Raw genomic sequence first — 26957 nt, forward strand, 5'->3', positions numbered from 1 at the left:
TAAAAATAGTAAAGAGTCTTCTACAGGCCCCCAAAAACCTGCACAGGAGGGTGGGCCCAGAGCCTCTTCACAAAACAATCCTGGGTACAAGGGTAAAAACTTTGATCCCAAAAAGGCCTGGTGTCGTAGCTGTAATCAGCCTGGACACCAAACTGGAGACAAGGCCTGTCCCAAGAAAGGTTCCACTCCAAACTCCAATCCAGGTAACACTGGAATGGCTAGTCTCCAAGTGGGATCAACAGTGTGCCCAGAGCAAATCAGGGTCCACACTGAAGCTACTCTAGTCTCTGAGGGTGGGGTGGATTTAGCCACACTAGCTGCCTGGCCGCCTAACATGCAAAAATACAGGCAGCAGCTCTTTATTAATGGGACAAGTGTAGAAGGCCTGAGGGATACAGGTGCCAGTGTCACCATGGTGACAGAGAAACTGGTTTCCCCTGGCCAATACCTGACTGGAAAAACCTATACAGTCACCAACGCTGACAATCAGACTAAAGCACATCCCATGGCAATGGTAACTTTAGAATGGAGAGGGGTCAATGGCCAGAAACAGGTGGTGGTCTCCTCAAATATCCCAGTAGACTGTCTGCTTGGAAATGACCTGGAGTCCTCAGCATGGGCTGAGGTAGAACTAAAAACCCATGCAGCCATGCTGGGTATCCCTGAACTGGTGTGTGTAAAAACAAGAGCACAATGCAAGGCACAGGGTGAAAAAGTAGAGCTGGAGTCTGGAAGAAAGGCCCAGCCTACCAAGAGAAAAGGAAAGTCAGTTGGGAAACCAACTGCAACACAGTCAGAAAAAGAGAACCTCTCTTCTCAGGAAGAAGTTCTGCCCTCTGAGGGAACTGAGCCTTTGGAGCTTGAACCTTATCAGGTTGAGCTCTTAGGCCCAGGGGGAACCTCAAGGGAGGAGCTGTGTAAGGGACAAGAAACCTGTCCCTCTCTTGAAGGCCTTAGGCAGCAAGCTGCTGAAGAGTCCAAGGGCAAGAAAAATGGAACACATAGGGTCTATTGGGAAGATGGACTCCTGTACACTGAGGCCAGAGACCCCAAACCTGGTGCCACTAGGAGAGTGGTAGTGCCTCAGTCGTTCAGAGAGTTTATTCTGACCTTAGCCCATGATATTCCCCTTGCTGGGCATTTGGGACAAACCAAGACGTGGGAGAGGTTAGTCAACCACTTCTACTGGCCCAATATGTCCCACAAGGTTAGGAGTTTTGCCTCTCCTGCCCCACCTGTCAAGCCAGTGGTAAGACAGGTGGGCATCCAAAGGCCCCCCTCATTCCACTTCCAGTGGTGGGGGTCCCCTTTGAAAGAGTGGGTGTGGACATAGTTGGTCCACTAGAACCTCCCACAGCCTCAGGAAATATGTATATCCTAGTAGTAGTGGATCATGCTACTAGGTATCCTGAAGCTATTCCCCTTAGGTCAACTACTGCCCCTGCAGTAGCCAAGGCCCTCATTGGTATCTTTACCAGAGTGGGTTTCCCTAAGGAGGTGGTGTCTGACAGAGGTACCAACTTCATGTCAGCATACCTAAAACACATGTGGAATGAGTGTGGGGTGACTTACAAATTCACTACACCATACCATCCACAAACTAATGGCTTAGTTGAGAGATTCAACAAGACATTAAAAGGCATGATCATGGGGCTCCCAGAAAAGCTCAAAAGGAGATGGGATGTCCTCTTGCCATGTCTGCTTTTCGCTTACAGAGAGGTGCCACAGAAGGGAGTAGGATTCTCACCCTTTGAACTTCTGTTTGGTCACCCTGTAAGGGGACCACTTGCTCTTGTTAAAGAAGGCTGGGAGAGACCTCTTCATGAGCCCAAACAAGACATAGTGGACTATGTACTTGGCCTTCGCTCTAGAATGGCAGAGTACATGGAAAAGGCAAGCAAAAACCTTGAGGCCAGCCAACAGCTCTAGAAGTTTTGGTATGACCAAAAGGCTGCAATGGTTGAGTTCCAACCAGGGCAGAAAGTCTGGGTTCTGGAGCCTGTGGCTCCCAGGGCACTTCAGGACAAATGGAGTGGCCCTTACCCAGTGCTAGAAAGGAAGAGTCAGGTCACCTACCTGGTGGACCTGGGCACAAGCAGGAGCCCCAAGAGGGTGATCCATGTGAACCGCCTTAAGCTCTTCCATGACAGGGCTGATGTAAATCTGTTGATGGTAACAGATGAGGATCAGGAGTCAGAGAGTGAACCTCTCCCTGATCTTCTGTCATCAGACCCAAAAGATGGCTCAGTAGATGGAGTGATCTACTCAGACACCCTCTCTGGCCAACAGCAAGCTGATTGTAGGAGAGTCCTACAACAGTTTCCTGAACTCTTCTCCCTAACCCCTGGTCAGACACACCTGTGTACCCATGATGTGGACACAGGAGACAGCATGCCTGTCAAAAACAAAATTTTTAGACAGTCTGACCATGTTAAGGAAAGCATCAAGGTGGAAGTCCACAAGATGCTGGAATTGGGAGTAATTGAGCGCTCTGACAGCCCCTGGGCTAGCCCAGTGGTCTTAGTCCCCAAACCTCACACCAAAGATGGAAAGAAAGAGATGAGGTTTTGTGTGGACTACAGAGGGCTCAACTCTGTCACCAAGACAGACGCCCATCCAATTCCTAGAGCTGATGAGCTCATAGACAAATTAGGTGCTGCCAAATTCTTAAGTACCTTTGACTTGACAGCAGGGTACTGGCAAATAAAAATGGCACCTGGAGCAAAAGAGAAAACAGCATTCTCCACACCTGATGGGCATTATCAGTTTACTGTTATGCCCTTTGGTTTAAAGAATGCCCCTGCCACCTTCCAAAGGTTGGTGAATCAAGTCCTTGCTGGCTTGGAGTCCTTTAGCACAGCTTATCTTGATGATATTGCTGGCTTTAGCTCCACCTGGCAGGATCACCTGGTCCACCTGAAGAATGTTTTGAAGGCTCTGCAATCTGCAGGCCTCTCTATCAAGGCATCCAAATGCCAGATAGGGCAGGGAACTGTGGTTTACTTGGGCCACCTTGTAGGTGGAGGCCAAGTTGAGCCACTCCAACCCAAGATCCAGACTATTCTGGACTGGGTAGCTCCAAAAACCCAGACCCAAGTCAGGGCATTCCTTGGCTTGACTGGTGTAAGGAAATGCCTCCTTGGCATGGTTGCCCCCTGACTTTTTGCCTTTGCTGATGCTATGTTTACAATTGAAAGTGTGCTGAGGCCTGCTAACCAGGCCCCAGCACCAGTGTTCTTTCCCTAACCTGTACTTTTGTATCCACAATTGGCAGACCCTGGCATCCAGATAAGTCCCTTGTAACTGGTACTTCTAGTACCAAGGGCCCTGATGCCAAGGAAGGTCTCTAAGGGCTGCAGCATGTCTTATGCCACCCTGGAGACCTCTCACTCAGCACAGACACACTGCTTGCCAGCTTGTGTGTGCTAGTGAGGACAAAACGAGTAAGTCGACATGGCACTCCCCTCAGGGTGCCATGCCAGCCTCTCACTGCCTATGCAGTATAGGTAAGACACCCCTCTAGCAGGCCTTACAGCCCTAAGGCAGGGTGCACTATACCATAGGTGAGGGTACCAGTGCATGAGCATGGTACCCCTACAGTGTCTAAACAAAACCTTAGACATTGTAAGTGCAGGGTAGCCATAAGAGTATATGGTCTGGGAGTTTGTCAAACACGAACTCCACAGCACCATAATGGCTACACTGAAAACTGGGAAGTTTGGTATCAAACTTCTCAACACAATAAATGCACACTGATGCCAGTGTACATTTTATTGAGAAATACACCACAGAGGGCACCTTAGAGGTGCCCCCTGAAACTTAACCAACTATCTGTGTAGGCTGACTAGTTTTAGCAGCCTGCCACAAACCGAGACATGTTGCTGGCCCCATGGGGAGAGTGCCTTTGTCACTCTGAGGCCAGTAACAAAGCCTGCACTGGGTGGAGATGCTAACACCTCTCCCAGGCAGGAATTGTCACACCTGGCGGTGAGCCTCAAAGGCTCACCTCCTTTGTGCCAACCCAGCAGGACACTCCAGCTAGTGGAGTTGCCCGCCCCCTCCGGCCAGGCCCCACTTTTGGCGGCAAGGCCGGAGAAAATAATGAGAAAAACAAGGAGGAGTCACTGGCCAGTCAGGACAGCCCCTAAGGTGTCCTGAGCTGAAGTGACTCTAACTTTTAGAAATCCTCCATCTTGCAGATGGAGGATTCCCCCAATAGGGTTAGGATTGTGACCCCCTCCCCTTGGGAGGAGGCACAAAGAGGGTGTACCCACCCTCAGGGCTAGTAGCCATTGGCTACTAACCCCCCAGACCTAAAAACGCCCTTAAATTTAGTATTTAAGGGCTACCCTGAACCCTAGAAAATCAGATTCCTGCAACTACAAGAAGAAGGACCGCCTAGCTGAAAACCCCTGCAGAGGAAGACCAGAAGACGACAACTGCCTTGGCTCCAGAAACTCACCGGCCTGTCTCCTGCCTTCCAAAGATCCTGCTCCAGCGACGCCTTCCAAAGGGACCAGCGACCTCGACATCCTCTGAGGACTGCCCTGCTTCGACGACGACAAGAAACTCCCGAGGACAGCGGACCTGCTCCAGAAAGACTGCAACTTTATCCAAAGGAGCAGCTTTAAAGAACCCTGCAATCTCCCCGCAAGAAGCGTGAGACTTGCAACACTGCACCCGGCGACCCCGACTCGGCGGGTGGAGAACCAACACCTCAGGGAGGACCCCCGGACTACTCTACGACTGTGAGTACCAAAACCTGTCCCCCCTGAGCCCCCACAGCGCCGCCTGCAGAGGGAATCCCGAGGCTTCCCCTGACCGCGACTCTCCGAAACCTAAGTCCCGACGCCTGGAAAAGACCCTGCACCCGCAGCCCCCAGGACCTGAAGGACCGGACTTTCACTGCAGAAGTGACCCCCAGGAGTCCCTCTCCCTTGCCCAAGTGGAGGTTTCCCCGAGGAAGCCCCCCCTTGCCTGCCTGCAGCGCTGAAGAGATCCCTTGATCTCTCATTGACTTCCATTGCGAACCCGACGCTTGTTCTAACACTGCACCCGGCCGCCCCCCGCGCCGCTGAGGGTGAAATTTCTGTGTGGGCTTGTGTCCCCCCCGGTGCCCTACAAAACCCCCCTGGTCTGCCCTCCGAAGACGCGGGTACTTACCTGCTGGCAGACTGGAAACGGGGCACCCCCTTCTCTCCATTGAAGCCTTTGCGTTTTGGGCACCACTTTGAACTCTGCACCTGACCGGCCCTGAGCTGCTGGTGTGGTAACTTTGGGGTTGCTCTGAACCCCCAACGGTGGGCTACCTTGGACCAAGAACTGAACCCTGTAAGTGTCTTACTTACCTGGTAAAACTAACAAAAACTTACCTCCCCCAGGAACTGTGAAAATTGCACTAAGTGTCCACTTTTAAAATAGCTATTTGTGAATAACTTGAAAAGTATACATGCAATTGAAATGATTCAAAGTTCCTAATGTACTTACCTGCAATACCTTTCAAACAAGATATTACATGTTAAATTTGAACCTGTGGTTCTTAAAATAAACTAAGAAAAGATATTTTTCTATACAAAACCTATTGGCTGGATTTGTCTCTGAGTGTGTGTACCTCATTTATTGTCTATGTGTATGTACAACAAATGCTTAACACTACTCCTTGGATAAGCCTACTGCTCGACCACACTACCACAAAATAGAGCATTAGTATTCTCTCTTTTTACCACTATTTTACCTCTAAGGGGAACCCTTGGACTCTGTGCATGCTATTCCTTACTTTGAAATAGCACATACAGAGCCAACTTCCTACAATGAGCAAATTCAGTTCATTAACACGGGTGCAAGAACATGTGATCTCGAGTCCACATTGAGGAAATTATTTCTCATTGGCTACGCTGGAGGCAAGAAGGATATGCGCTGTGCCCATCATTTCAATGCGTACCACTGACTCTGCACAGTCCTCACAGACTCCATGACACTGACAGCAGAGAGCACTGTGCATCAGCTCTGCTGGGGGTAACCAGATTCAAATAGGCGCACTGAATGTTTCAGATAATATGGAGGCGGACTTCCCTGAAAAGATGAGTTTTACAAAACGTGCCTCTGACTGAGCAGAGCCCACTGGCTAGAATGAATATCCAAGCCATGAAGAACTACACAAATCATCACATGCAAACAAACATAATAAAATTGTTGTAAAAGACAATACACACCACCATGACAGACACCACCCACCTTAAGAGTTGCACCAGAGACACCACTCTTTCAACCAGAGACAACCACAGACACACCCCTGCCCCTTGCAGGCATACTACCCCACTCCTAATCCCCATATCATACGACTCCCACAGAAAAAGCACTAAATGTCGATAGCCCTAAAAATCTGAAGAAATGTCACTACTCAATTCTTTTCCCCTGATTTTACCATGGGTCCCCTTATTTTAACAGAACACTTGTTAAGTTTTAAAGTTGGATGCGCTTCCGGAAAACCCCACCAAAGCACTTTTTAGAAAAAGAAAACAGGCAGTCTGTGGCTCACACTTTTCTTGCATTTCAGCATTGAATGGAACATATTTTACGTTTCCAAAAATAGCAGCTTGTGCTCGAAACAGCCAACCCTTGGGACTTTTTTCAGTCATTTCTCATACTTCCTTTCACAGTGATGTAGGCAGTACGCATGTTGGTGACATACCACCATGACAAAGCGAAAGGCCTCTTAAAAGAAAAATGATTATTATATTTATGGGCAGCAGATTACACAAACATCTTCAGCATGGACTCAACCCACCACGCTAGCTTGTCAGCTAGAAAAACCCAAATAATTCACTTAAAAAAAGAATCAGTAGAATTGTCTATGTTTTGACAGTAAAAGTATTCATTGGGAGGACATTTAGAACAGAATTGGGGCAGCAGGCTTATGTTCACTATTGAGTGGATGGTGGTGCCGCATGCTAAGAAGCATGCTCTGGTCGTAAAAAGACATGAAGCAAGATCTAGGAGGAGGGCGGAAAGAAAACCAACATTAGAGGAAGGTGGGAAGATAATGGTCAGCGAGGAGGTGGGGATGAAAGAGGGAAATGTAATTAAAAATAAAATAGTACCTGCAGAAGTCTGAAGTTTGCGGACTGACACTGGCCAGTGACCGGAAGGAGTACTTGGTCCCAACTCTACACAATGGCATCGACAGCAAAGCAGAGAACAGGAAGTGAAAGCAGACGACATGCTGGCCAATCAGAAGCACATAAATGAAAGACGTTGGACTAAGCCAATGGTAAATTCAGGTAAGGATGGGGCGGGTTCAAAGCCCCTTTCAAGATTCTGTTTTATAGACAAAATATTTAGCAAGCAAGCACATGTAGGTAAAACCTACAAAGTGCCTTCAGTGCCATCCTCCCTCCATACTGAGCCTAAGTGAAGGAAGCCTGCGTTGATCAGGAGAAGAGCTACAGCAAACTCAGTCAGCTTCTCCATTTTCTGAAGTTTAAAATGGTGTGCATGCTTTACCCACAAACTGGCCCATGCCCATAGACTGTCTATTTTCTTCATCACAGACCCAGAAACAGTCTATCTCCTCAACATGCAAGTAAGCCTCTCTCCATCGCACTGCAGCAGGCTACTCCAAAGGCTTTCCAGACTTCTATCCAGTATGGCAGGAGGGTAGCTTCTGTAAAAATGCCTAAGCCCTTGCCGTGGACTAGACTCACACTGCCACCTCTGCTAGTTATCATGTAGACTGTCGAGAGGGGAAATATCTACCCTCACTAGTAAAGTCAGACACTCAAGGATCCCCTGACATCAGCTCAGCTGTGATGTCGAAAAGGCACCAAACATGTATTGGAGCACCTCCAGTGGGCTCACATTATTACAAAGCTAACTGAAGACAAGACAATGTCTATCAAGAAAATACAAAAGGGCAGGAAGACAGAATCTTGAAGTCATGCAGACGACCTTCATGGAATTACAACCTAATAGTGCTGGTAGAGAGATTCGCCACCGGAATGAAGCCTGCAATTCCTATCAAATAAAACCAAGGGATGCCAATGTCTTAAGTTAACCACAATTACCAGAGATGGTAAGCGAGAATCAGGAAACAAATTCAACAACTTTATATAAAAAAAATATATATAAAAAAAAAGACACCAATGAGCCATATAGAAAGAAGCCTACAGTTCTGCCGCATACAAACCAAGCCGACTGCTGCTAGTGATCCTTCTACTGAAAAAAAAGGAAGGGGAAATGTGTTCTGAACTAAGATGATATCATTTTGCCAATTTATAACTCCTGTGCTGCAGAGGTGTAGTGAGAAAATGGTACACAGTGATACATCATCAGTATGCTTAATGTATTGCTTTAAGGCCTTCTGCTGCATGGATAGATTGTTGCACTCTACATCAAACTATGGCACTGCTTTAATGCACCACTTAGCAGTTATTCGTTACGGGCAGCCAGAGGGATGTCAGCCAAACCATGTCCACAGCTTGCAGTAGTGCAGTGGAACTCGCTAAACCAGCAATGCAGTAAAAAACACAAGAGACCTACAGCACATTCAAAAAATGTTTATAGAACTTTAGATGCATCTTCTCAGTGTAAATAAAAATGCTTTGTGGTGAGGACAGGAAAGACCGCAGGAGTGGTTGGCAGATTTAGCACAAGACTGCCCACACCCAAACTCTCATTTTGCCTCATTCTGAAACTGATAATATGTTCAGCTGTCAAACAACTAATGCTATCAGCATATTAAACATATTCAATTCATAACAGGTGTAGGAAATGTAAGCGTACATAATAACCCAATTTCTTTCTTTTATATTGTTCAACTTTCCCGGGTACTTATTTTTGAAGTAATTTAACCAATATAAAAGTTTTTATTGGGGTTTCCTGAATTTTTGTTTAACACCAGGACACTTCTGACAAAAAATGGTAAGTCCAGATGAGCCATGAATTTAGAAAACTTTAGTCATGGCAGTGACAAGGTACTAAGTTAGGTAACTGGTATGTTTACATGTAAAAACAGGAAACAGCTTTGAGAAAACAATTATAAGGCATTCAAAATGTGAATACGAAATTCCAAACCCCCAGCATAAGTCCATTACTAGATGCTTGTCAGCATTTGACTCACTAGAGCTCTTCACCAACGAATGTCCTATTCGTGTTCAAACTTGTGGATGGTGGAGAGGCATCAGGGAGGTATGTTCTTTCCAAACAGTCCACAGCAGCAGCCAGGCTGGACAGCAGCTCCGTCACTGCTTCAGGGACCTGTAGTAAGAAGTCAAACTGAATCAGAAAGACACAAATAATATTCTCCTGTTCTTCGGACGTCAGTGCCATGTGCAGTTCAAGGCCAGATCATCTGTCAAGGCTAGACATGGTTAATGCTCCCAGAAATCCAACATCAACATAACTGACAGACTAGGACTGCTTTTTTGTATTTGTGCATTTTTAATGAAGCACATGAGCTAGGCCTACACCTAAAAAAAAAAAAAAAAAAAAAAAAAAAAACACGTTTAAAAGTTACCTAGGTCAAAGACGATACACAGAGGAAAATAATTCAGTTGAAGGGGTTGGGGATTAGGACTGTACAACCCAATCCAAAATATTCAGAGTTTGGACTATTTACCTAGCAACAGAATGGAATAGTCTAACAAGTCAGGGCATTGTGTGGTCTAGGAACACACTGAACATACTGGGCCCAGGTCCACCTCATGAAAGGAAGGTTTCCCTGACAGAAGAAGGTGCAGGTGAAGGGGCTTTGGCAATAAAGGGCAAAGGCTGATGAGAAATGACAAGGGTGTGCTGTTTGAAAGTTTGAAAAGGGCTGCAGTTACAGGAGATTTCAAAACAGTTATGTTGGGGGAAAAAAAGCAGAAATTGGTAGTTGTGGAAACACGCACAAGTTTCTTATGATTTGAAACACAAGGTAACATGCCAGAGAAGAGTGAAACAGTGCAAGATCATATAACAGTTTGTGCGCTACGTCTGATTGACCAGAGTGAACTGTGAACGTGATAAAGACCATGAAAATGTCTGCCACAGGTACCACCTTGGAGCCCAAGTCTGTTAGGGCATACTAGGAGTTCTTCCCAGGACAAAAGGTGAAAAGATACATCATACATTTCTTAGATTGGCGCTGGCCCTAGCTAAAAGGCAGGTGGCGATGGGCTGGATGAGTATCTGCATTCCCCAGCTACCCAAGCAGCACAGAGATGTGCTGGAATTGGTGACACCAGAAGAAAAACAAATCAAACTGACCAGCAGGGACGAAAAAGAGCAGGAGGACTTGCAAACATGGGGGAAGTTGGTGGATAGATTTAATAGAAACCACCACCTGTATTGAGAGAATCTTCGCAGATCCAGAGGTCAGAAGATCTCAGCAGCCGGATGTTGTCTTAGGCGCCCACGGACTCAAACAATCCCCTGGGGGCATTGGTGGACAGTTGAGGATTGGTATTCTCACACTGCAGCCAACCTCAGGGTGGGATTGGGTGGGTGAGGGGGAGGGGGGGGTGGGGGGGCAGAGAAGGGGTGTCACTTGACATGGGCCTACAAGGATTGCACTAAGTAATGGTAGCCTACGAGGATTGCATGAAGTAATGGTGGACTGGTGTAGGAAGTTGGCTCTGTATGCACTATTTCAAAGTAATAATAGTATGCACAGAGTCCAAGGGTTCCCCTTAGACGTAAGATAGTGGCAAAAAGAGATAATACTAATGCTCCATTTTGTGGTAGTGTGGTCGAGCAGTAGGCTTATCAAAGGAGTAGTGTTAAGCATTTGTTGTACATACACACAGGCAATAAATGAGGAACACACACTCAGAGACAAATCCAGCCAATAGGTTGTGTTATAGAAAAATATATTTTCTTAGTTTATTTTAAGAACCACAGGTTCAAATTCTACATGTAATATCTCATTTGAAAGGTATTGCAGATAAGTACTTTAGGAACTTTGAATCACTACATTAGCATGTATACTTTTTACATAAAACACAATAAGCTGTTTTAAAAGTGGACACTTAGTGCAATTTTCACAGTTCCTGGGGGAGGTAAAGTAATGTTAGTTTTAACAGGTAAGTAAGTCACTTACAGGTTTCAGTTTTGGGTCCAAGGTAGCCCACCGTTGGGGGTTCAGAGCAACCCCAAAGTTATCACACCAGCAGCTCAGGGCCGGTCAGGTGCAAAGGTCAAAGAGGTGCCCAAAACACATAGGATTCAATGGAGAGAAGGGGGTGCCCCGGTTCCAGTCTGCCAGCAGGTAAGTACCCGCGTCTTCGGAGGGCAGACCAGGGGGGTTTTGTAGGGCACTGGGGGGGGGGGGGGGGGGAACAAGTCAGCACAAAAAGTACACCCTCAGCAGCGCGGGGCGGCCGGGTGCAGTGTGCAAACACGCGTCGGGTTTTCAATGGTTTCCTATGAGAGATCAAGGGATCTCTTCAGCGTTGCAGGCAGGCAAGGGGGGGGGCTCCTCGGGGTAGCCACCACCTGGGCAAGGGAGAGGGCCTCCTGGGGGTCACTCCTGCACAGGAGTTCCGTTCCTTTAGGTGCTGGGGGCTGCGGGTGCAGGGTCTTTTCCAGCCGTCGGGAAATGGAGTTCAGGCAGTCGTGGTCAGGGGGAGCCTCGGGATTCCCTCTGCAGGCGTCGCTGTGGGGGCTCAGGGGGGACAACTTTGGTTACTCACAGTCTTGGAGTCGCCGGAGGGTCCTCCCTGAGGTGTTGGTTCTCCACCAGTCGAGTCGGGGTCGCCGGGTGCAGTGTTGCAAGTCTCACGCTTCTTGCGGGGAGTTGCAGGGGTCTTTAAATCTGCTCCTTGAAACAAAGTTGCAGTTCTTTTGGAGCAGTGCCGCTGTCCTCGGGAGTTTCTTGTCTTTCTTGAAGCAGGGCAGTCCTCAGAGGATTCAGAGGTCGCTGGTCCCTTGGAAAGCGTCACTGGAGCAGGTTTCTTTGGAAGGCAGGAGACAGGCCGGTAAGTCTGGGGCCAAAGCAGTTGGTGTCTTCTGTTCTTCCTCTGCAGGGGGTTTTCAGCTCAGCAGTCCTCTTCTTCTTGTAGTTTCAGGAATCTAAATTCTTAGGTTCAGGGGAGCCCTTAAATACTAAATTTAAGGGCGTGTTTAGGTCTGGGGGGGTTAGTAGCCAATGGCTACTAGCCCTGAGGGTGGGTACACCCTCTTTGTGCCTCCTCCCGAGGGGAGGGGGTCACATTCCTATCCCTATTGGGGGAATCCTCCTTCTACAAGATGGAGGATTTCTAAAAGTCAGAGTCACCTCAGCTCAGGACACCTTAGGGGCTGTCCTGACTGGCCAGTGACTCCTCCTTGTTTTTCTCATTATCTCTCCTGGACTTGCTGCCAAAAGTGGGGGTTGGGTCCAGGGGGCGGGCATCTCCACTAGCTGGAGTGCCCTGGGGCATTGTAACACGAAGCTTGAGCCTTTGAAGCTCACTGCTAGGTGTTACAGTTCCTGCAGGGGGGAGGTGTGAAGCACCTCCACCCAGAGCAGGCTTTGTTTCTGTCCTCAGAGAGCACAAAGGCTCTCACCGCATGAGGTCAGACACTCGTCTCTCAGCAGCAGGCTGGCACAGACCAGTCAGTCCTGCACTGAACAATTGGGTAAAATACAGGGGGCATCTCTAAGATGCTCTCTGTGTGCATTTTTTAATAAATCCAACACTGGCATCAGTGTGGGTTTATTATTCTGAGAAGTTTGATACTAAACTTCCCAGTATTCAGTGTAGCCATTATGGAGCTGTGGAGTTCGTTTTTGACAGACTCCCAGCCCATATACTCTTATGGCTACCCTGCACTTACAATGTCTAAGGTTTTGCTTAGACACGGTAGGGGCATAGTGCTCATGCACATATGCCCTCACCTGTGGTATAGTGCACCCTGCCTTAGGGCTGTAAGGCCTACTAGAGGGGTGACTTATCTATACTGCATAGGCAGTGTGAGGTTGGCATGGCACCCTGAGGGGAGTGCCATGTCGACTTACTCGTTTTGTTCTCATCAGCACACCCAAGCTGGCAAGCAGTGTGTCTGTGCTGAGTGAGGGGTCCCCAGGGTGGCATAAGATATGCTGCAGCCCTTAGAGACCTTCCCTGGCATCAGGGCCCTTGGTACCAGGGGTACCAGTTACAAGGGACTTACCTGGATGCCAGGGTGTGCCAATTGTGGAATCAAAAGTACATTTTAGGTGAAAGAACACTGGTGCTGGGGCCTGGTTAGCAGGGTCCCAGCACACTCCTCAGTCAAGTCAGCATCAGTATCAGGCAAAAAGTGGGGGGGTAACTGCAACAGGGAGCTCTTGGGGCTCCTGCTTGTGCCTTGGTCCACCAGGTAGGTGACCTGACTCTTCTTTTCCTGGATTGGGTAAGGGCCACTCCATCTGTCCTGAAGTGCCCTGGGAGCCACAGGCTCCAAAACCCAAACTTTCTGCCCTGGTTGGAACTCAACCATTGCAGCCTTTTGGTCATACCAAAACTTCTGGAGCTGTTGGCTGGCCTCAAGGTTTTTGCTTGCCTTTTCCATGTACTCTGCCATTCTTGAGCGAAGGCCAAGTACATAGTCCACTATGTCTTGTTTAGGCTCATGAAGAGGTCTCTCCCAGCCTTCTTTAACAAGAGCAAGTGGTCCCCTTACAGGGTGGCCAAACAGAAGTTCAAAGGGTGAGAACCCTACTCCCTTCTGAGGCACCTCTCTGTAAGCGAAAAGCAGACATGGCAAGAGGACATCCCATCTCCTTTTGAGTTTTTCTGGGAGCCCCATGATCATGCCCTTTTAATGTCTTGTTGAATCTCTCAACAAGGCCATTAGTTTGTGGGTGATATGGTGTAGTGAATTTATAAGTCACTCCACACTCATTCCACATGTGTTTTAGGTATGCTGACATGAAGTTGGTACCTCTATCAGACACCACCTCCTTAGGGAAGCCCACTCTGGTAAAGATACCAATGAGGGCCTTGGCTACTGCAGGGGCAGTAGTCGACCTAAGGGGAATAGCTTCAGGATACCTAGTAGCATGATCCACTACTACTAGGTTGTACATATTTCCTGAGGCTGTGGGAGGTTCCAGTGGACCCACTATGTCCACACCCACTCTTTCAAAGGGGACCCCCACCACTGGAAGTGGAATGAGGGGGGCCATTGGGTGCCCACCTGTCTTGCCACTGGCTTGACAGGTGGGACAGGAGAGGCAAAACTCCTTAACCTTCTGGGACATATTGGGCCAGTAGAAGTGGTTGACTAACCTCTCCCACGTCTTGGTTTGTCCCAAATGCCCAGCAAGGGTAATATCATGGGCTAAGGTCAGAATAAACTCTCTGAAACTCTGAGGCACTACCACTCTCCTAGTGGCACCAGGTTTGGGATCTCTTGCCTCAGTGTACAGGAGTCCATCTTCCCAATAGACCCTATGTGTTCCATTTTTCTTGCCTTTGGACTCTTCAGCAGCTTGCTGCCTAAGGCCTTCAAGAGAGGGACAGGTTTCTTGTCCCTTACACAACTCTTCCCTTGAGGGTCCCCCTGGGCCCAAGAGCTCAACCTGATAAGGGTCCAGCTCCATAGGCTCAGTTCCCTCAGAGGGCAGAACTTCTTCCTGAGAAGAGAGGTTCTCTTTTTCTTGTTGTGTTGCAGCTGGTTTCCCAGCTGACTTTCCTTTTCTCTTGGTAGGCTGGGCCTTTCTTCCAGACTCCAGCTCTACTTTTTCACCCTGTGCCTTGCACTGTGCCCTTGTCTTGACACACACCAGTTCAGGGATACCCAGCATGGCTTTTCAGTTCTACCTCAGCCCATGCTGAGGACTCCAGGTCATTTCCAAGCAAACAGTCTACTGGGATATTTGAGGAGACCACCACCTGTTTCAGGCCATTGACCCCTCCCCACTCTAAAGTTACCATAGCCATGGGATGTACTTTAGTCTGATTGTCAGCGTTGGTGACTGGATAAGTTTGTCCAGCCAGGTATTGGCCAGGGGAAACCAGTTTCTCTGTCACCATAGTGACACTGGCACCTGTATCCCTCAGGCCCTCTACACTTGTCCCATTAATTAAGAGCTGCTGCCTGTATTTTTGCATGTTAGGGGGCCAGGCAGCCAGTGTGGCTAAATCCACCCCACCCTCAGAGACTAATGTAGCTTCAGTGTGACACCTGATTTGCTCTGGGCACACTGTTGATCCCACTTGGAGACTAGCCATTCCAGTGTTAGCTGGAGTGGAGTTTGAAGTGGTATTTTTCTTGGGACAGGCCTTGTCTCCAGTTTGGTGTCCAGACTGACTACAGCTACGACACCAGGCCTTTTTGGGATCAAAGTTTTTACCCTTGTACCCAGAATTGTTTTGTGAAGAGGCTCTGGGCCCACCCTCCTGTGCAGGTTTTTGGGGGCCTGTAGAAGACTCTTTACTATTTTTGTTTTTGGCTGTCTCACCACCTTTCCCCTGGGGGGGTTTTGTGACCCCTTTCTTTTGGTCACCCCCTGTGGAAGTTTTGGACACCCTAGTCTTGACCCAATGGTCCGCCTTCTTTCCCAATTCTTGGGGAGAAATTGGTCCTAGGTCTACCAGATGCTGATGCATTTTGTCATTGAAACAATTACTTAACAGGTGTTCTTTCACAAATAAGTTGTACAGCCCATCATAATTACTTACACCACTGCCTTGAATCCAACCATCTAGTGTTTTTACTGAGTAGTCTACAAAGTCAACCCAGGTCTGGCTCGAGGATTTTTGAGCCCCCCTGAATCTAATCCTATACTCCTCAGTGGAGAATCCAAAGCCCTCAATCAGGGTACCCTTCATGAGGTCATAAGATTCTGCATCTTTTCCAAAGAGTGTGAGGAGTCTATCCCTACACTTTCCTGTGAACATTTCCCAAAGGAGAGCACCCCAGTGGGATTTGTTCACTTTTCTGGTTGCACAAGCCCTCTCAAAAGCTGTGAACCATTTGGTGATGTCATCACCATCTTCATATTTAGTTACAATCCCTTTAGGGATTTTCAACATGTCAGGAGAATCTCTGACCCTATTTATGTTGCTGCCACCATTGATGGGCCCATCTCTTGTCTTTCCCTTTCTATGGCTAGGATCTGTCTTTCCAAAGCCAATCTTTTGGCCATCCTGGATAACTGGATGTCCTCTTCACTGGAGTTATCCTCAGTGATTTCAGAGAGGTTGGTCCCTCCTGTGAGGGAACCAGCATCTCTGACTATGATTTGTGGAGTCAGGGCTTGAGAGGCCCTGTCCTCCCTAGATAGGACTGGTGGGGGGGAATCACCCTACAAGTCACTATACACATCCTCTGTGTTGCCATCCTCAGAGGGGTTGGCTCTTTCAAACTCTGCCAACAGCTCCTGGACCTGTAGTTTGGAAGGTCTGGAGCCCATTGCTATTTTCTTTAGTTTACAGAGTGACCTTAGCTCTCTCATCTGTAGATGGAGGTAAGGTGTGGTGTCGAGTTCCACCACATTCATATCTGTATTAGACATTATGCTTCTAAAAGTTGGAATACTTTTTAAGAAACTAAAACTGGTTCTAGAATCTAATTCAAACTTTTATCAAACTTTTAAACTCTAAAAGAAATGCTAACAGGGACTAACACAAGGCCCTAGCAGGACTTCAAAGAATTTAGAAAAATTTCAAATTGCAAAAAATCAATTTCTAATGACAATTTTTGGAATTTGTCGTGTGATCAGGTATTGGCTGAGTAGTCCAGCAAATGCAAAGTCTTGTACCCCACCGCTGATCCACCAATGTAGGAAGTTGGCTCTGTATGCACTATTTCAAAGTAAGGAATAGTATGCACAGAGTCCAAGGGTTCCCCTTAAAGGTAAGATAGTGGCAAAAAGAGATAATACTAATGCTCTATTTTGTGGTAGTGTGGTCGGGCAGTAGGCTTATCAAAGGAGTAGTGTTAAGCATTTGTTGTACATACACACAGGCAATAAATGAGGAACACACACTTAGAGACAAATCCAGCCAATAGGTTTTGTTATAGAAAAATATATTTTCTTAGTTTATTTTAAGAACCACAGGTTCAAATTATACATGTAATATCTCATTTGAAAGGTATTGCAGGTAAGTACTTTAGGAACTTTGAATCATTACATTAGCATGTATACTTTTTACATAAAACACAATAAGCTGTTTTAAAAGTGGACACTTAGTGCAATTTTCACAGTTCCTGGGGGAGGTAAAGTAATGTTAGTTTTAACAGGTAAGTAAGTCACTTACAGGTTTCAGTTTTGGGTCCAAGGTAGCCCACCGTTGGGGGTTCAGAGCAACCCCAAAGTAATCACACCAGCGGCTCAGGGCCGGTCAGGTGCAAAGGTCAAAGAGGTGCCCAAACCACATAGGCTTCAATGGAGAGAAGGGGGTGCCCCGGTTCCAGTCTGCCAGCAGGTAAGTACCCGCGTCTTCGGAGGGCAGACCAGGGGGGTTTTGTAGGGCACCGGGGGGGACACAAGTCAGCACAAAAAGTACACCCTCAGCAGCGCGGGGGCGGCCGGGTGCAGTGTGCAAACATGCGTCGGGTTTTCAATGGTTTTCAATGAGAGACCAAGGGGTCTCTTCAGCGATACAGGCAGGCAAGGGGGGGGGGGGGGCTCCTCGGGGAAGCCACCACCTGGGCAAGGGAGAGGGCCTCCTGGGGGTCACTCCTGCACAGGAGTTCCGTTCCTTTAGGTGCTGGGGGCTGCGGGTGCAGGGTCTTTTCCAGGCGTCGGGAAATGGAGTTTAGGCAGTCGCGGTCAGGGGGAGCCTCGGGATTCCCTCTGCAGGCGTCGCTGTGGGGGCTCAGGGGGGACAACTTTGGTTACTCACAGTCTTGGAGTCGCCGGAGGGTCCTCCCTGAGGTGTTGGTTCTCCACCAGTCGAGTCGGGGTCGCCTGGTGCAGTGTTGCAAGTCTCACGCTTCTTGCGGGGAGTTGCAGAGGTCTTTAAATCTGCTACTTGAAACAAAGGTGCAGTTCTTTTGGAGCAGGGCCGCTGTCCTCTGGAGTTTCTTGTCTTTCTCGAAGCAGGGCAGTCCTCAGAGGATTCAGAGGTCGCTGGTCCCTTGGAAAGCGTCGCTGGAGCAGGTTTCTTTGGAAGGCAGGAGACAGGCCGGTGAGTCTGGGGCCAAAGCAGTTGGTGTCTTCTGTTCTTCCTCTGCAGGGTTTTTTCAGCTCAGCAGTCCTCTTCTTCTTGTAGTTTCTGGAATCTAAATTCTTAGGTTCAGGGAAGCCCTTAAATACTAAATTTAAGGGCGTGTTTAGGTCTGGGGGGTTAGTAGCCAATGGCTACTAGCCCTGAGGGTGAGTACACCCTCTTTGTGCCTCCTCCCAAGGGGAGGGGGGCACATCCCTAATCCTATTGGGGGAATCCTCCATCTGCAAGATGGAGGATTTCTAAAAGTTAGAGTCACTTCAGCTCAGGACACCTTAGGGGCTGTCCTGACTGGTCAGTGACTCCTCCTTGTTGTTCTCATTATTTTCTCCGGCCTTGCCGCCAAAAGTGGGGGCCGTGGCCGGAGGGGGCGGGCAACTCCACTAGCTGGAGTGTCCTGCGGTGCTGGAACAAAGGGGTGAGCCTTTGAGGCTCACCGCCAGGTGTTACAGCTCCTGCCTGGGGGAGGTGTTAGCATCTCCACCCAGTACAGGCTTTGTTACTGGCCTCAGAGTGACAAAGGCACTCTCCCCATGGGGCCAGCAACATGTCTCTAGTGTGGCAGGCTGCTGGAACCAGTCAGCCTACACAGATAGTTGGATACAGTTTCAGGGGGCACCTCCAAGGTGCCCTCTGGGGTGTTTCTCACAATAAAATGTACACTGGCATCAGTGTGCATTTATTGTGCTGAGAAGTTTGATACCAAACTTCCCAGTTTTCAGTGTAGCCATTATGGTGCTGTGGAGTTCGTGTTTGACAGACTCCCAGACCATATACTCTTATGGCTACCCTGCACTTACAATGTCTAAGGTTTGGCTTAGACACTGTAGGGGCACAGTGCTCATGCACTGGTGCCCTCACCTATGGTATAGTGCACCCTGCCTTAGGGCTGTGAGGCCTGCTAGAGGGGTGTCTTACCTATACTGCATAGGCAGTGAGAGGCTGGCATGGAACCCTGAGGGGAGTGCCATGTCGACTTACTCATTTTGTTCTCACTAGCACACACAAGCTGGTAAGCAGTGTGTCTGTGCTGAGTGAGGGGTCTCCAGGGTGGCATAAGACATGCTGCAGCCCTTGGAGACCTTCCTTGGCATCAGGGCCCTTGGTACCAGAGGTACCAGTTAAAAGGGACTTACCTGGATGCCAGGGTGTGCCAATTGTGGATACAAAAGTACAGGTTAGGGAAAGAACACTGGTGCTGGGGCCTGGTTAGCAGGCCTCAGCACACTTTCAATTCAAAACATAGCATCAGCAAAGGCAAAAAGTCAGGGGGTAACCATGCCAAGGAGGCATTTCCTTACAACTGGTGATAAAAATGTATATTTTAACTTATATTTTGCTTTTCGATGACTGAGCATTATGGATGTCTTATGGTTGTAAAAAGCACACCTGAAACTCTAGTAAAGAAATTATTTTTAGGAAAAAAGGACCTTGTAAAGGTATATTAGTAGCAGCAAGATTCTGATGCTTTTTCAGAGATTCAATTACTGATGGTCCTTTTGTTATGTCCAAGAAAAGTGACACAAACGTATTCCACTTTAAGGACACCAGAAGGGGAACACAATCTGATATATGGAAAATGTCACTCACCCAGTGTACATCTGTTCGTGGCATGAGATGCTGCAGATTCACATGCTGTTCATATCCCGCCATCTAGTGGCTCGGAGTGTTACAAATTGTTTTTCTTCGAAGAAGTCTTTTTGAGTCACGAGATCGAGGGACTCCGCCCATTTCGGCTCCATTGCGCATGGGCGTCGACTCCATCTTAGATTGTTTTCCCCGCAGAGGGTGTGGTAGGAGTTGTGTATAAAGTAAAGGTGCCCATGCAATGGAGTAAGTATGTATGTACATAATGTGTATAAAAACTAGTAAGTATTTACAAAATGTACAGGTTTTATTCAACTTAAAGTTGTGTATATAGTAATAATGCCCATGCAATGGAGTAAGTATGTTCACATAATGTGAGTAAAGTATTATATTTACAAATTTACGAGTTTAATTTTGATCAACTTACACCGGCTACAGGCTCCCGGGGAGGTGGGAGGGCGCATGTGAATCTGCAGCGTCTCATGCCACGAACAGATGTACACTGGGTAAGTGACATTTTCCGTTCAATGGCATGTGTAGCTGCAGATACACATGCTGTGCATAGACTAGTAAGCAGTTATCTCCCCAAAAGCGGTGGTTTAGCCTGTAGGAGTTGAAGTTGTTTGAAATAAAGTTCTTAGTACTGCTTGTCCTACTGTGGCTTGTTGTGTTGTTAACACATCCACGCAGTAATGTTTAGTGAATGTATGAGGTGTAGACCATGTGGCTGCCTTACAGATTTCTGTCATTGGTATATTTCCTAGAAAGGCCATTGTGGCGCCTTTCTTTCTAGTGGAGTGTGCCTTTGGTGTAATAGGCAGTTCTCTCTTAGCTTTAACATAACAGGTTTGAATACATTTCACTATCCATCTGGCAATGCCTTGTTTGGATATTGGATTCCCTGTATGAGGTTTTTGGTAAGCTACAAACAATTGTTTTGTTTTGCGAAACTGTTTGGTTCTATCAATGTAGTACATTAGAGCTCTTTTTATGTCTAATGTATGTAATGCTCTTTCAGTTACAGAGTCTGGTTGTGGAAAAAACACTGGGAGTTCCACAGTTTGGTTTAAGTGGAACGGTGATATAACTTTTAACAAAAATTTGGGATTTGTACGTAGAACCACTTTATGTTTGTGTATTTGTATAAAGGGTTCCTGTATGGTAAAGGCTTGTATTTCACTTACTCTTCTGAGAGATGTGATAGCTATTAGGAAGGCTACTTTCCAAGTTAAGTATTGCATTTCACAAGAGTGCATGGGTTCGAATGGTGGACCCATGAGTCTTGTTAATACAATATTGGGGTTCCACGAAGGAACTGCTGGTGTTCTCGTGGAATGATCCTTTTTAGACCCTCCATAAAAGCTTTTATGACTGGGATTTTAAATAGCGAAGTTGAATGTGTAATTTGCAGATAAGCTGAAATTGCTGTGAGATGTATTTTAATGGATGAAAAAGCTAACTTAGATTTTTTAAGTGGAGTAAGTAGCTTACAATGTGTGTAGCGGACGCGTGTAATGGTTGAATTTTATTATTATGACAGTAATAAACAAATCGTTTCCATTTATTGGCGTAGCAATGTCTTGTAGTAGGTTTTCTACCCTGTTTGATGACCTCCATAAATTCCTGTGTGAGGTTTAGATGTCCGAATTCTAAGACTTCAGGTGCCAGATTGCTAGATTGAGCGATGCTGGATTCGGGTGTCTGATCTGCTGTTTGTGTTGAGTTAACAGATCTGGTCTGTTTGGTAGTTTGATATGAGGCACTACTGACAGGTCTAGTAGTGTTGTGTACCAAGGTTGTGGTGCCCAAGTTGGTGCTATTAGTATTATTTTGAGTTTGTTTTGACTCAGTTTGTTTACTAGATACGGAATGAGTGGGAGAGGGGGGGAAAAGCATAAGCAAATATCCCTGACCAACTCGTCCATAACGCATTGCCCTTGGAGTGAGGCTGTGGGTACCTGGATGCGAAGTTTTGGCATTTTGCGTTTTCTCTTGTTGCGAATAGGTCTATTTGCAGTGTTCCCCAGTTTTTGAAGTAGGTTTGTAGTATCTGGGGATGAATCTCCCATTCGTGGATCTGTTGGTGATCTCGACTGAGATTGTCTGCCAACTGGTTTTGAATTCCTGGGATGTATTGCGCTATTAGGTGAATGTGATTGTGATTCGCCCTATGCCAAATTTTTTGTGCCAAGAGACACAGTTGTGATGAGTGTGTGCCTCCCTGTTTGTTTAAGTAATACATTGTTGTCATGTTGTCTGTTTTGACAAGAATATGTTTGTGGGCTATTAGCGGTTGAAATGCTTTCAACGCTAGAAACACTGCTAGTAGTTCTAGCTGATTTATGTGAAGTTGTTTCTGCTGAGTGTCCCATTGTCCCTGGATGCTGTGTTGGTTGAGGTGTGCTCCCCACCCTACCATAGAAGCATCTGTTGTGATCACGTATTGAGGCACTGGGTCCTGGAAAAGCCGCCCTTGATTTAAATTTATATGATTCCACCATTGTAGCGAGGTGTGTGTTTGGCGGTCTATCAACACTAGATCTTGTAGTTGACCCTGTGCTTGTGTCCATTGTGTTGCTAGGCACTGTTGTAAGGGCTGCATGTGTAATCTTGCGTTTGGGACAATGGCTATGCATGAGGCCATCATGCCTAGTAGTTTCATCACTAATTTGACCTGATACTTCTGGTTTGGGTGCATGCTTTGTATTACGTTTTGGAATGCTTGTACCCTTTGTGGACTTGGAGTGGCAATCCCTTTTTTTGTGTTGATTGTTGCTCCTAAATATTGTTGTATTTGACATGGCTGTAGGTGTGATTTTTGGTAGTTTAGTGAGAAACCTAGTTTGTGAAGGGCTTCTATGACGTTTTTTGTGTGTTGAAAACACTGTTCTTGTGTGTTGGTTTTGATTAACCAATCGTCTAGATACGGGAACAGGTGTATGTGCTGTCTTCTGATGTGTGCCGCTACTACTGCAAGGCATTTTGTAAATACCCTTGGTGCTATTGTTATTCCGAATGGTAACACTTTGAACTGGTAATGTACTCCCTGGATTACAAACCGTAAGTATTTCCTGTGTGAAGGATGTATGGGTATATGGAAGTACGCATCTTTGAGATCTAATGTGGTCATGTAGTCTTCTTGTTTGAGCAAGGGGATTACGTCTTGAAGTGTCACCATGTGAAAGTGATCTGATTTGATGTAAAGATTTAGTGTTCTGAGATCTAATATGGGTCTTAGAGTTTTGTCTTTTTTGGGTATGAGAAAGTACAGGGAGTAAACCCCTGTTCCTTTCTGGTGATTGGGTACTAGTTCTATTGCATCTTTTTGTAACAATGCTTGGACTTCTAGCTGCAATAGATCCATGTGTTGTTTGGACATGTTGTGTGTTTTTGGAGGCACATCTGGTGGTAATTGTAGGAATTCTATGCAATAGCCATGTTGGATGATGGCTAGGACCCACAAATCCGTTGTTATTTCCTCCCAATTTTGGTAAAAATGTGTTAGTCTACCCCCCCACTGGTGTTATGTGTTGGGGATTTGTGACACTGAAGTCACAGTTTGTTTTGAGGGGTCTTTGGAACTTCCCTCTAGTCTTAGGGAACTGTCCACCTCTGTATTGTCCCCGAAAGCCTCCTCTCTGATACTGGCTGTGGTATGTGGGCCTGGTTTGTGAGGTTGAGGGTTCTGTGGTTTGGCCCCGAAACCCCCCTCTAAATTGTGTCTTCCTAAAAGTGCCTCTGCTCTGTGGGGAGTAGAGTGCGCCCATGGCGTTGGCCGTATCTGTATCTTTTTTCAGCTTCTCGATAGCTGTGTCCACTTCCGGCCCAAACAACTGCTGTCCATTAAAAGGCATATTAAGCACAGCCTGTTGTATTTCGGGCTTGAATCCTGAGGTGCGCAGCCATGCGTGTAACCGAATTGTGACCGCTGTATTTACAGTTCTTGCAGCTGTGTCTGCTGCGTCCATTGCTGAACGTATCTGGTTATTTGAGATACTTTGGCCCTCTTCTACCACTTGTTGTGCACGTTTTTGGAATTCTTTGGGCAGATGTTCAATAAAGTGTTGCATTTCATCCCAGTGGGCTCTGTCATATCTTGACAGCAAAGCCTGTGAATTTGCAATGCGCCATTGATTGGCTGCTTGTGCTGCCAGTCATTTTCCCGCTGCGTCAAACTTGCGACTTTGTCGGGAGGTGGTGCATCTCCGGAGGTGTGTGAATTCGCCCTTTTGCGTGCTGCGCCTACTACTACTACTGAGTCCGGTGTCAGTTGCTGCGTGATGTACATAGGGTCTGTTGGTGGAGGCTTGTACTTTTTCTCCACCCTAGGCGTAATGGCCCTGCCTTTTACGGGTTCTTGAAATACTTACTTTGAGTGTTTAAACATTCCCGGTAGCATCGGAAGACTCTGGTACTGACTATGTGTGGACGACAGAGTATTAAATAAAAAGTCATCTTCGATAGGTTCACCGTGCAGTGTCACGTTGTGAAAAGCAGCTGCTCTGGACACCACCTGTGTGTAAGCAGTACTGTCTTCAGGTGGTGATGGTCTTGCTGGGTAACAGTCGGGACTGTTATCTGACACAGGCGCATCAAAGATCCCATGCATCTGGGTCATCTTGGCTCATGCCTGTGTGCGTTGGAGACTGCACCATAGGTGGGCTAGCAATTGGTGATGATTGCGGTGAGCCTTGTGGTGATGGTGGCGGAGTTACTTGTTTTGCCACCTTTGTTTGTGGCTGTTTATCCTTCTCTTGGAAAGCCAGCTTCCTTTTCATCCTTTTACGAGTGAGAGTTCTTATCTTCCCTGTCTCCTTTTGGATATGGAGCCTTCTCTGTGTATAATCTGGCTCCCTTGCTTCTAGCTCTTGCCCAAATTTATGGCTTTGCATTTGTGTGGAAAGCCCTTGTTCCTCTGTGTAGGAACTTGTTTTCGGCTCCGAAGCCAGATGTTTCGGTATCGAAACCTTTTCAACCGTCTTTTTCGGCTCCGGTGTTCCGTTCTCTCGGTGCCAACTCATCTCGGTGCCGGTATCTCGATGTCGAGATTGTTCTGACCCGGTGTCTCGGGCCGAGTCTTTTCTGTGCCGGTATCTCGACCGGAGTCGGATGACTTCGACACATGTGTGCCCTTTTTCGGTGCCGATGGACGGTCACCGATTTTTTGGGTTAAGCCATGGCCTGCCGGCGGTGGCGTCCCCTGGGCTTTGATGATTTTTACGTGAGTTTTGGCCGGGGCTGTTTTACTCACGGTTTTCGGCATCTGTTCTGTTTCGGCCTCGTCAGAGTCAGCAATGGAAAAGGTTTCTTCTTCCTCCAAGTCGTGGTGTTCTGATGGCGCCGACGCCATTTGAAGCCTTCTCACTCTCCGGTCCCTCAGCGTTCTCCTCGACCGAAGCGCTCGACAGGCCTCACAGGTATCCTCTGTGTTCGGGAGACAAACAAAAATTACAGACCAAATGTTGATCTGTGTAAAGATACTTGTTGTGGCATTCGGGGCAGAAGCGGAATGGGGTCCGTTCCATTAGTCTTGTAGACGCACGTGGTCGGGCCGACCAGGCCACGCCGGGGAATCGAAACCCCGAAGGGCCACCGAAGCTCTTCAAAATTCGGTGTCGATCTGCGTTAACTAACCCGATACCGAACGCAAACAATACAGTCAAATTTTTCTGATTTCTAACTAACTTTCTGAACCGAAACACGGAGCGAAGAGGAACACGTCCGAACCCAATGGCGGAAAGAAAACAATCTAAGATGGAGTCGACGCCCATGCGCAATGGAGCCGAAATGGGAGGAGTCCCTCGATCTCGTGACTCGAAAAGACTTCTTCGAAGAAAAACAACTTGTAACACCCCGAGCCCAACACTAGATGGCGGGATGTGCACAGCATGTGTATCTGCAGCTACACATGCCATCGAACATATAAATACACACACACACATATATATATATGCGTATATATAAATAAATACTCCACCACAGTACTCTCTGGCACTGAAGGGAACTACTTTGTGTGTTGATGTGATACGTGTGAAAGGGAAGTAGTCACCAAAAACAGACGCAGTCCAAAGTCACCTTGACCAGGGCATATGGACAGCAGGCCTCAAAAAATCATAAAAATGTTACTAGACATGAAGGTCGAATAGCTTGAATAATTCACTCGACCTCACTAGAATGTACTTGACCCGGAAATAGGTCTCAAATTGTGTGATCCTAGGCAAATATTGCATTTTACAGTCACCTTTTTCTTCATTCTCACATGAGTGCACCTTCAAATATGAGAGTTCAGCATTTCTGCTGTAAATAATCCTCTTTTGTTTGATTAAATACACTAAACGTATGCTCCATGTACAACACATCTAGCCCACACATAGGGTACACATGATCCATGCATGACTTGCCTCTTAGTTTAAAAATAGCTTTGCCATCAGGGCAGGAGTGTTTCTCGGTTTATGTTTAAACACTCACTTTAAATAAATATATCACTAAAGCATGATGTGGTAGCGCACTGTAATTTACAGACAGAAAATTTCTAAGAAATTTCCCAAAACCTTCCCACTAACTTGAAACTTTACTGTTTTAACTATATAGTGTATTACCAATAATCTGTGAAAACTGGGTTTCAGAAAACATTTATCATTTGCACATCACCAAGTAAAGTGTTCTGACTTTTTTTCATCCTATTAAAACATTATTTTCATCCCACCGAAGTACAAAAAAATGGTCTTTCACAGCTACTGAAATATATTTTGAAATGTTTGTTAAGTTGACTTAGTTATATAAATGTTGTGTTAGGAAAAACCTGATACCAAAAGCCTTTCATTTCACATAGGTCAGAAAGTTCACCTTACAAAATCCTGGAACTCTGCAGTCACAAGGTAAAGTATTTGCATTGCAAGAAGACAAGCTGACTTTTTACATCTGTCTCAGAACACATAGCAAAAGTGACAAGAATACAATTTAAAGGCATCTTAATTGCTAATTTAGTTTCCGACTGAATAGAACACCTCTACTTTGTCCACCCCACCTGAAGGGTCGAGTGGAATCTAAAAATAGCTTGACCTCATAAAATAAAACTCGCCATAGCAAGTGGTCGAGTAGAATTTTCGAGCCCTGGACAGTAACACAAATAATGGTTCCAGATTGACCACAGGTGAGAATAACCAGTTAAGGCTAACAATGTATTCAAATTATAAAAATGATGTAAAGAAAACAATTACAGCCCAGTCAGTTCGCAGAAAGTATACC

At 46.8% G+C, this 26957-nt stretch overlaps 1 protein-coding gene across 1 annotated transcript in view; it reads right to left on the minus strand.

The window, feature by feature from the left end:
• SCAF1 (SR-related CTD associated factor 1) overlaps nucleotides 1-26957 on the minus strand; it is a 210647-nt gene that overhangs the window by 101317 nt on the left and 82373 nt on the right. The window contains exon 5 of the mRNA XM_069200969.1: nucleotides 9119-9255. Within this exon, the coding sequence (XP_069057070.1) occupies nucleotides 9119-9255 (137 nt within the window). The remainder of the gene's footprint in view (nucleotides 1-9118; nucleotides 9256-26957) is intronic.

The sequence above is a fragment of the Pleurodeles waltl genome, chromosome 7 (genome assembly GCF_031143425.1).
Source record: "Pleurodeles waltl isolate 20211129_DDA chromosome 7, aPleWal1.hap1.20221129, whole genome shotgun sequence".
Lineage (NCBI taxonomy): Eukaryota > Metazoa > Chordata > Amphibia > Caudata > Salamandridae > Pleurodeles > Pleurodeles waltl.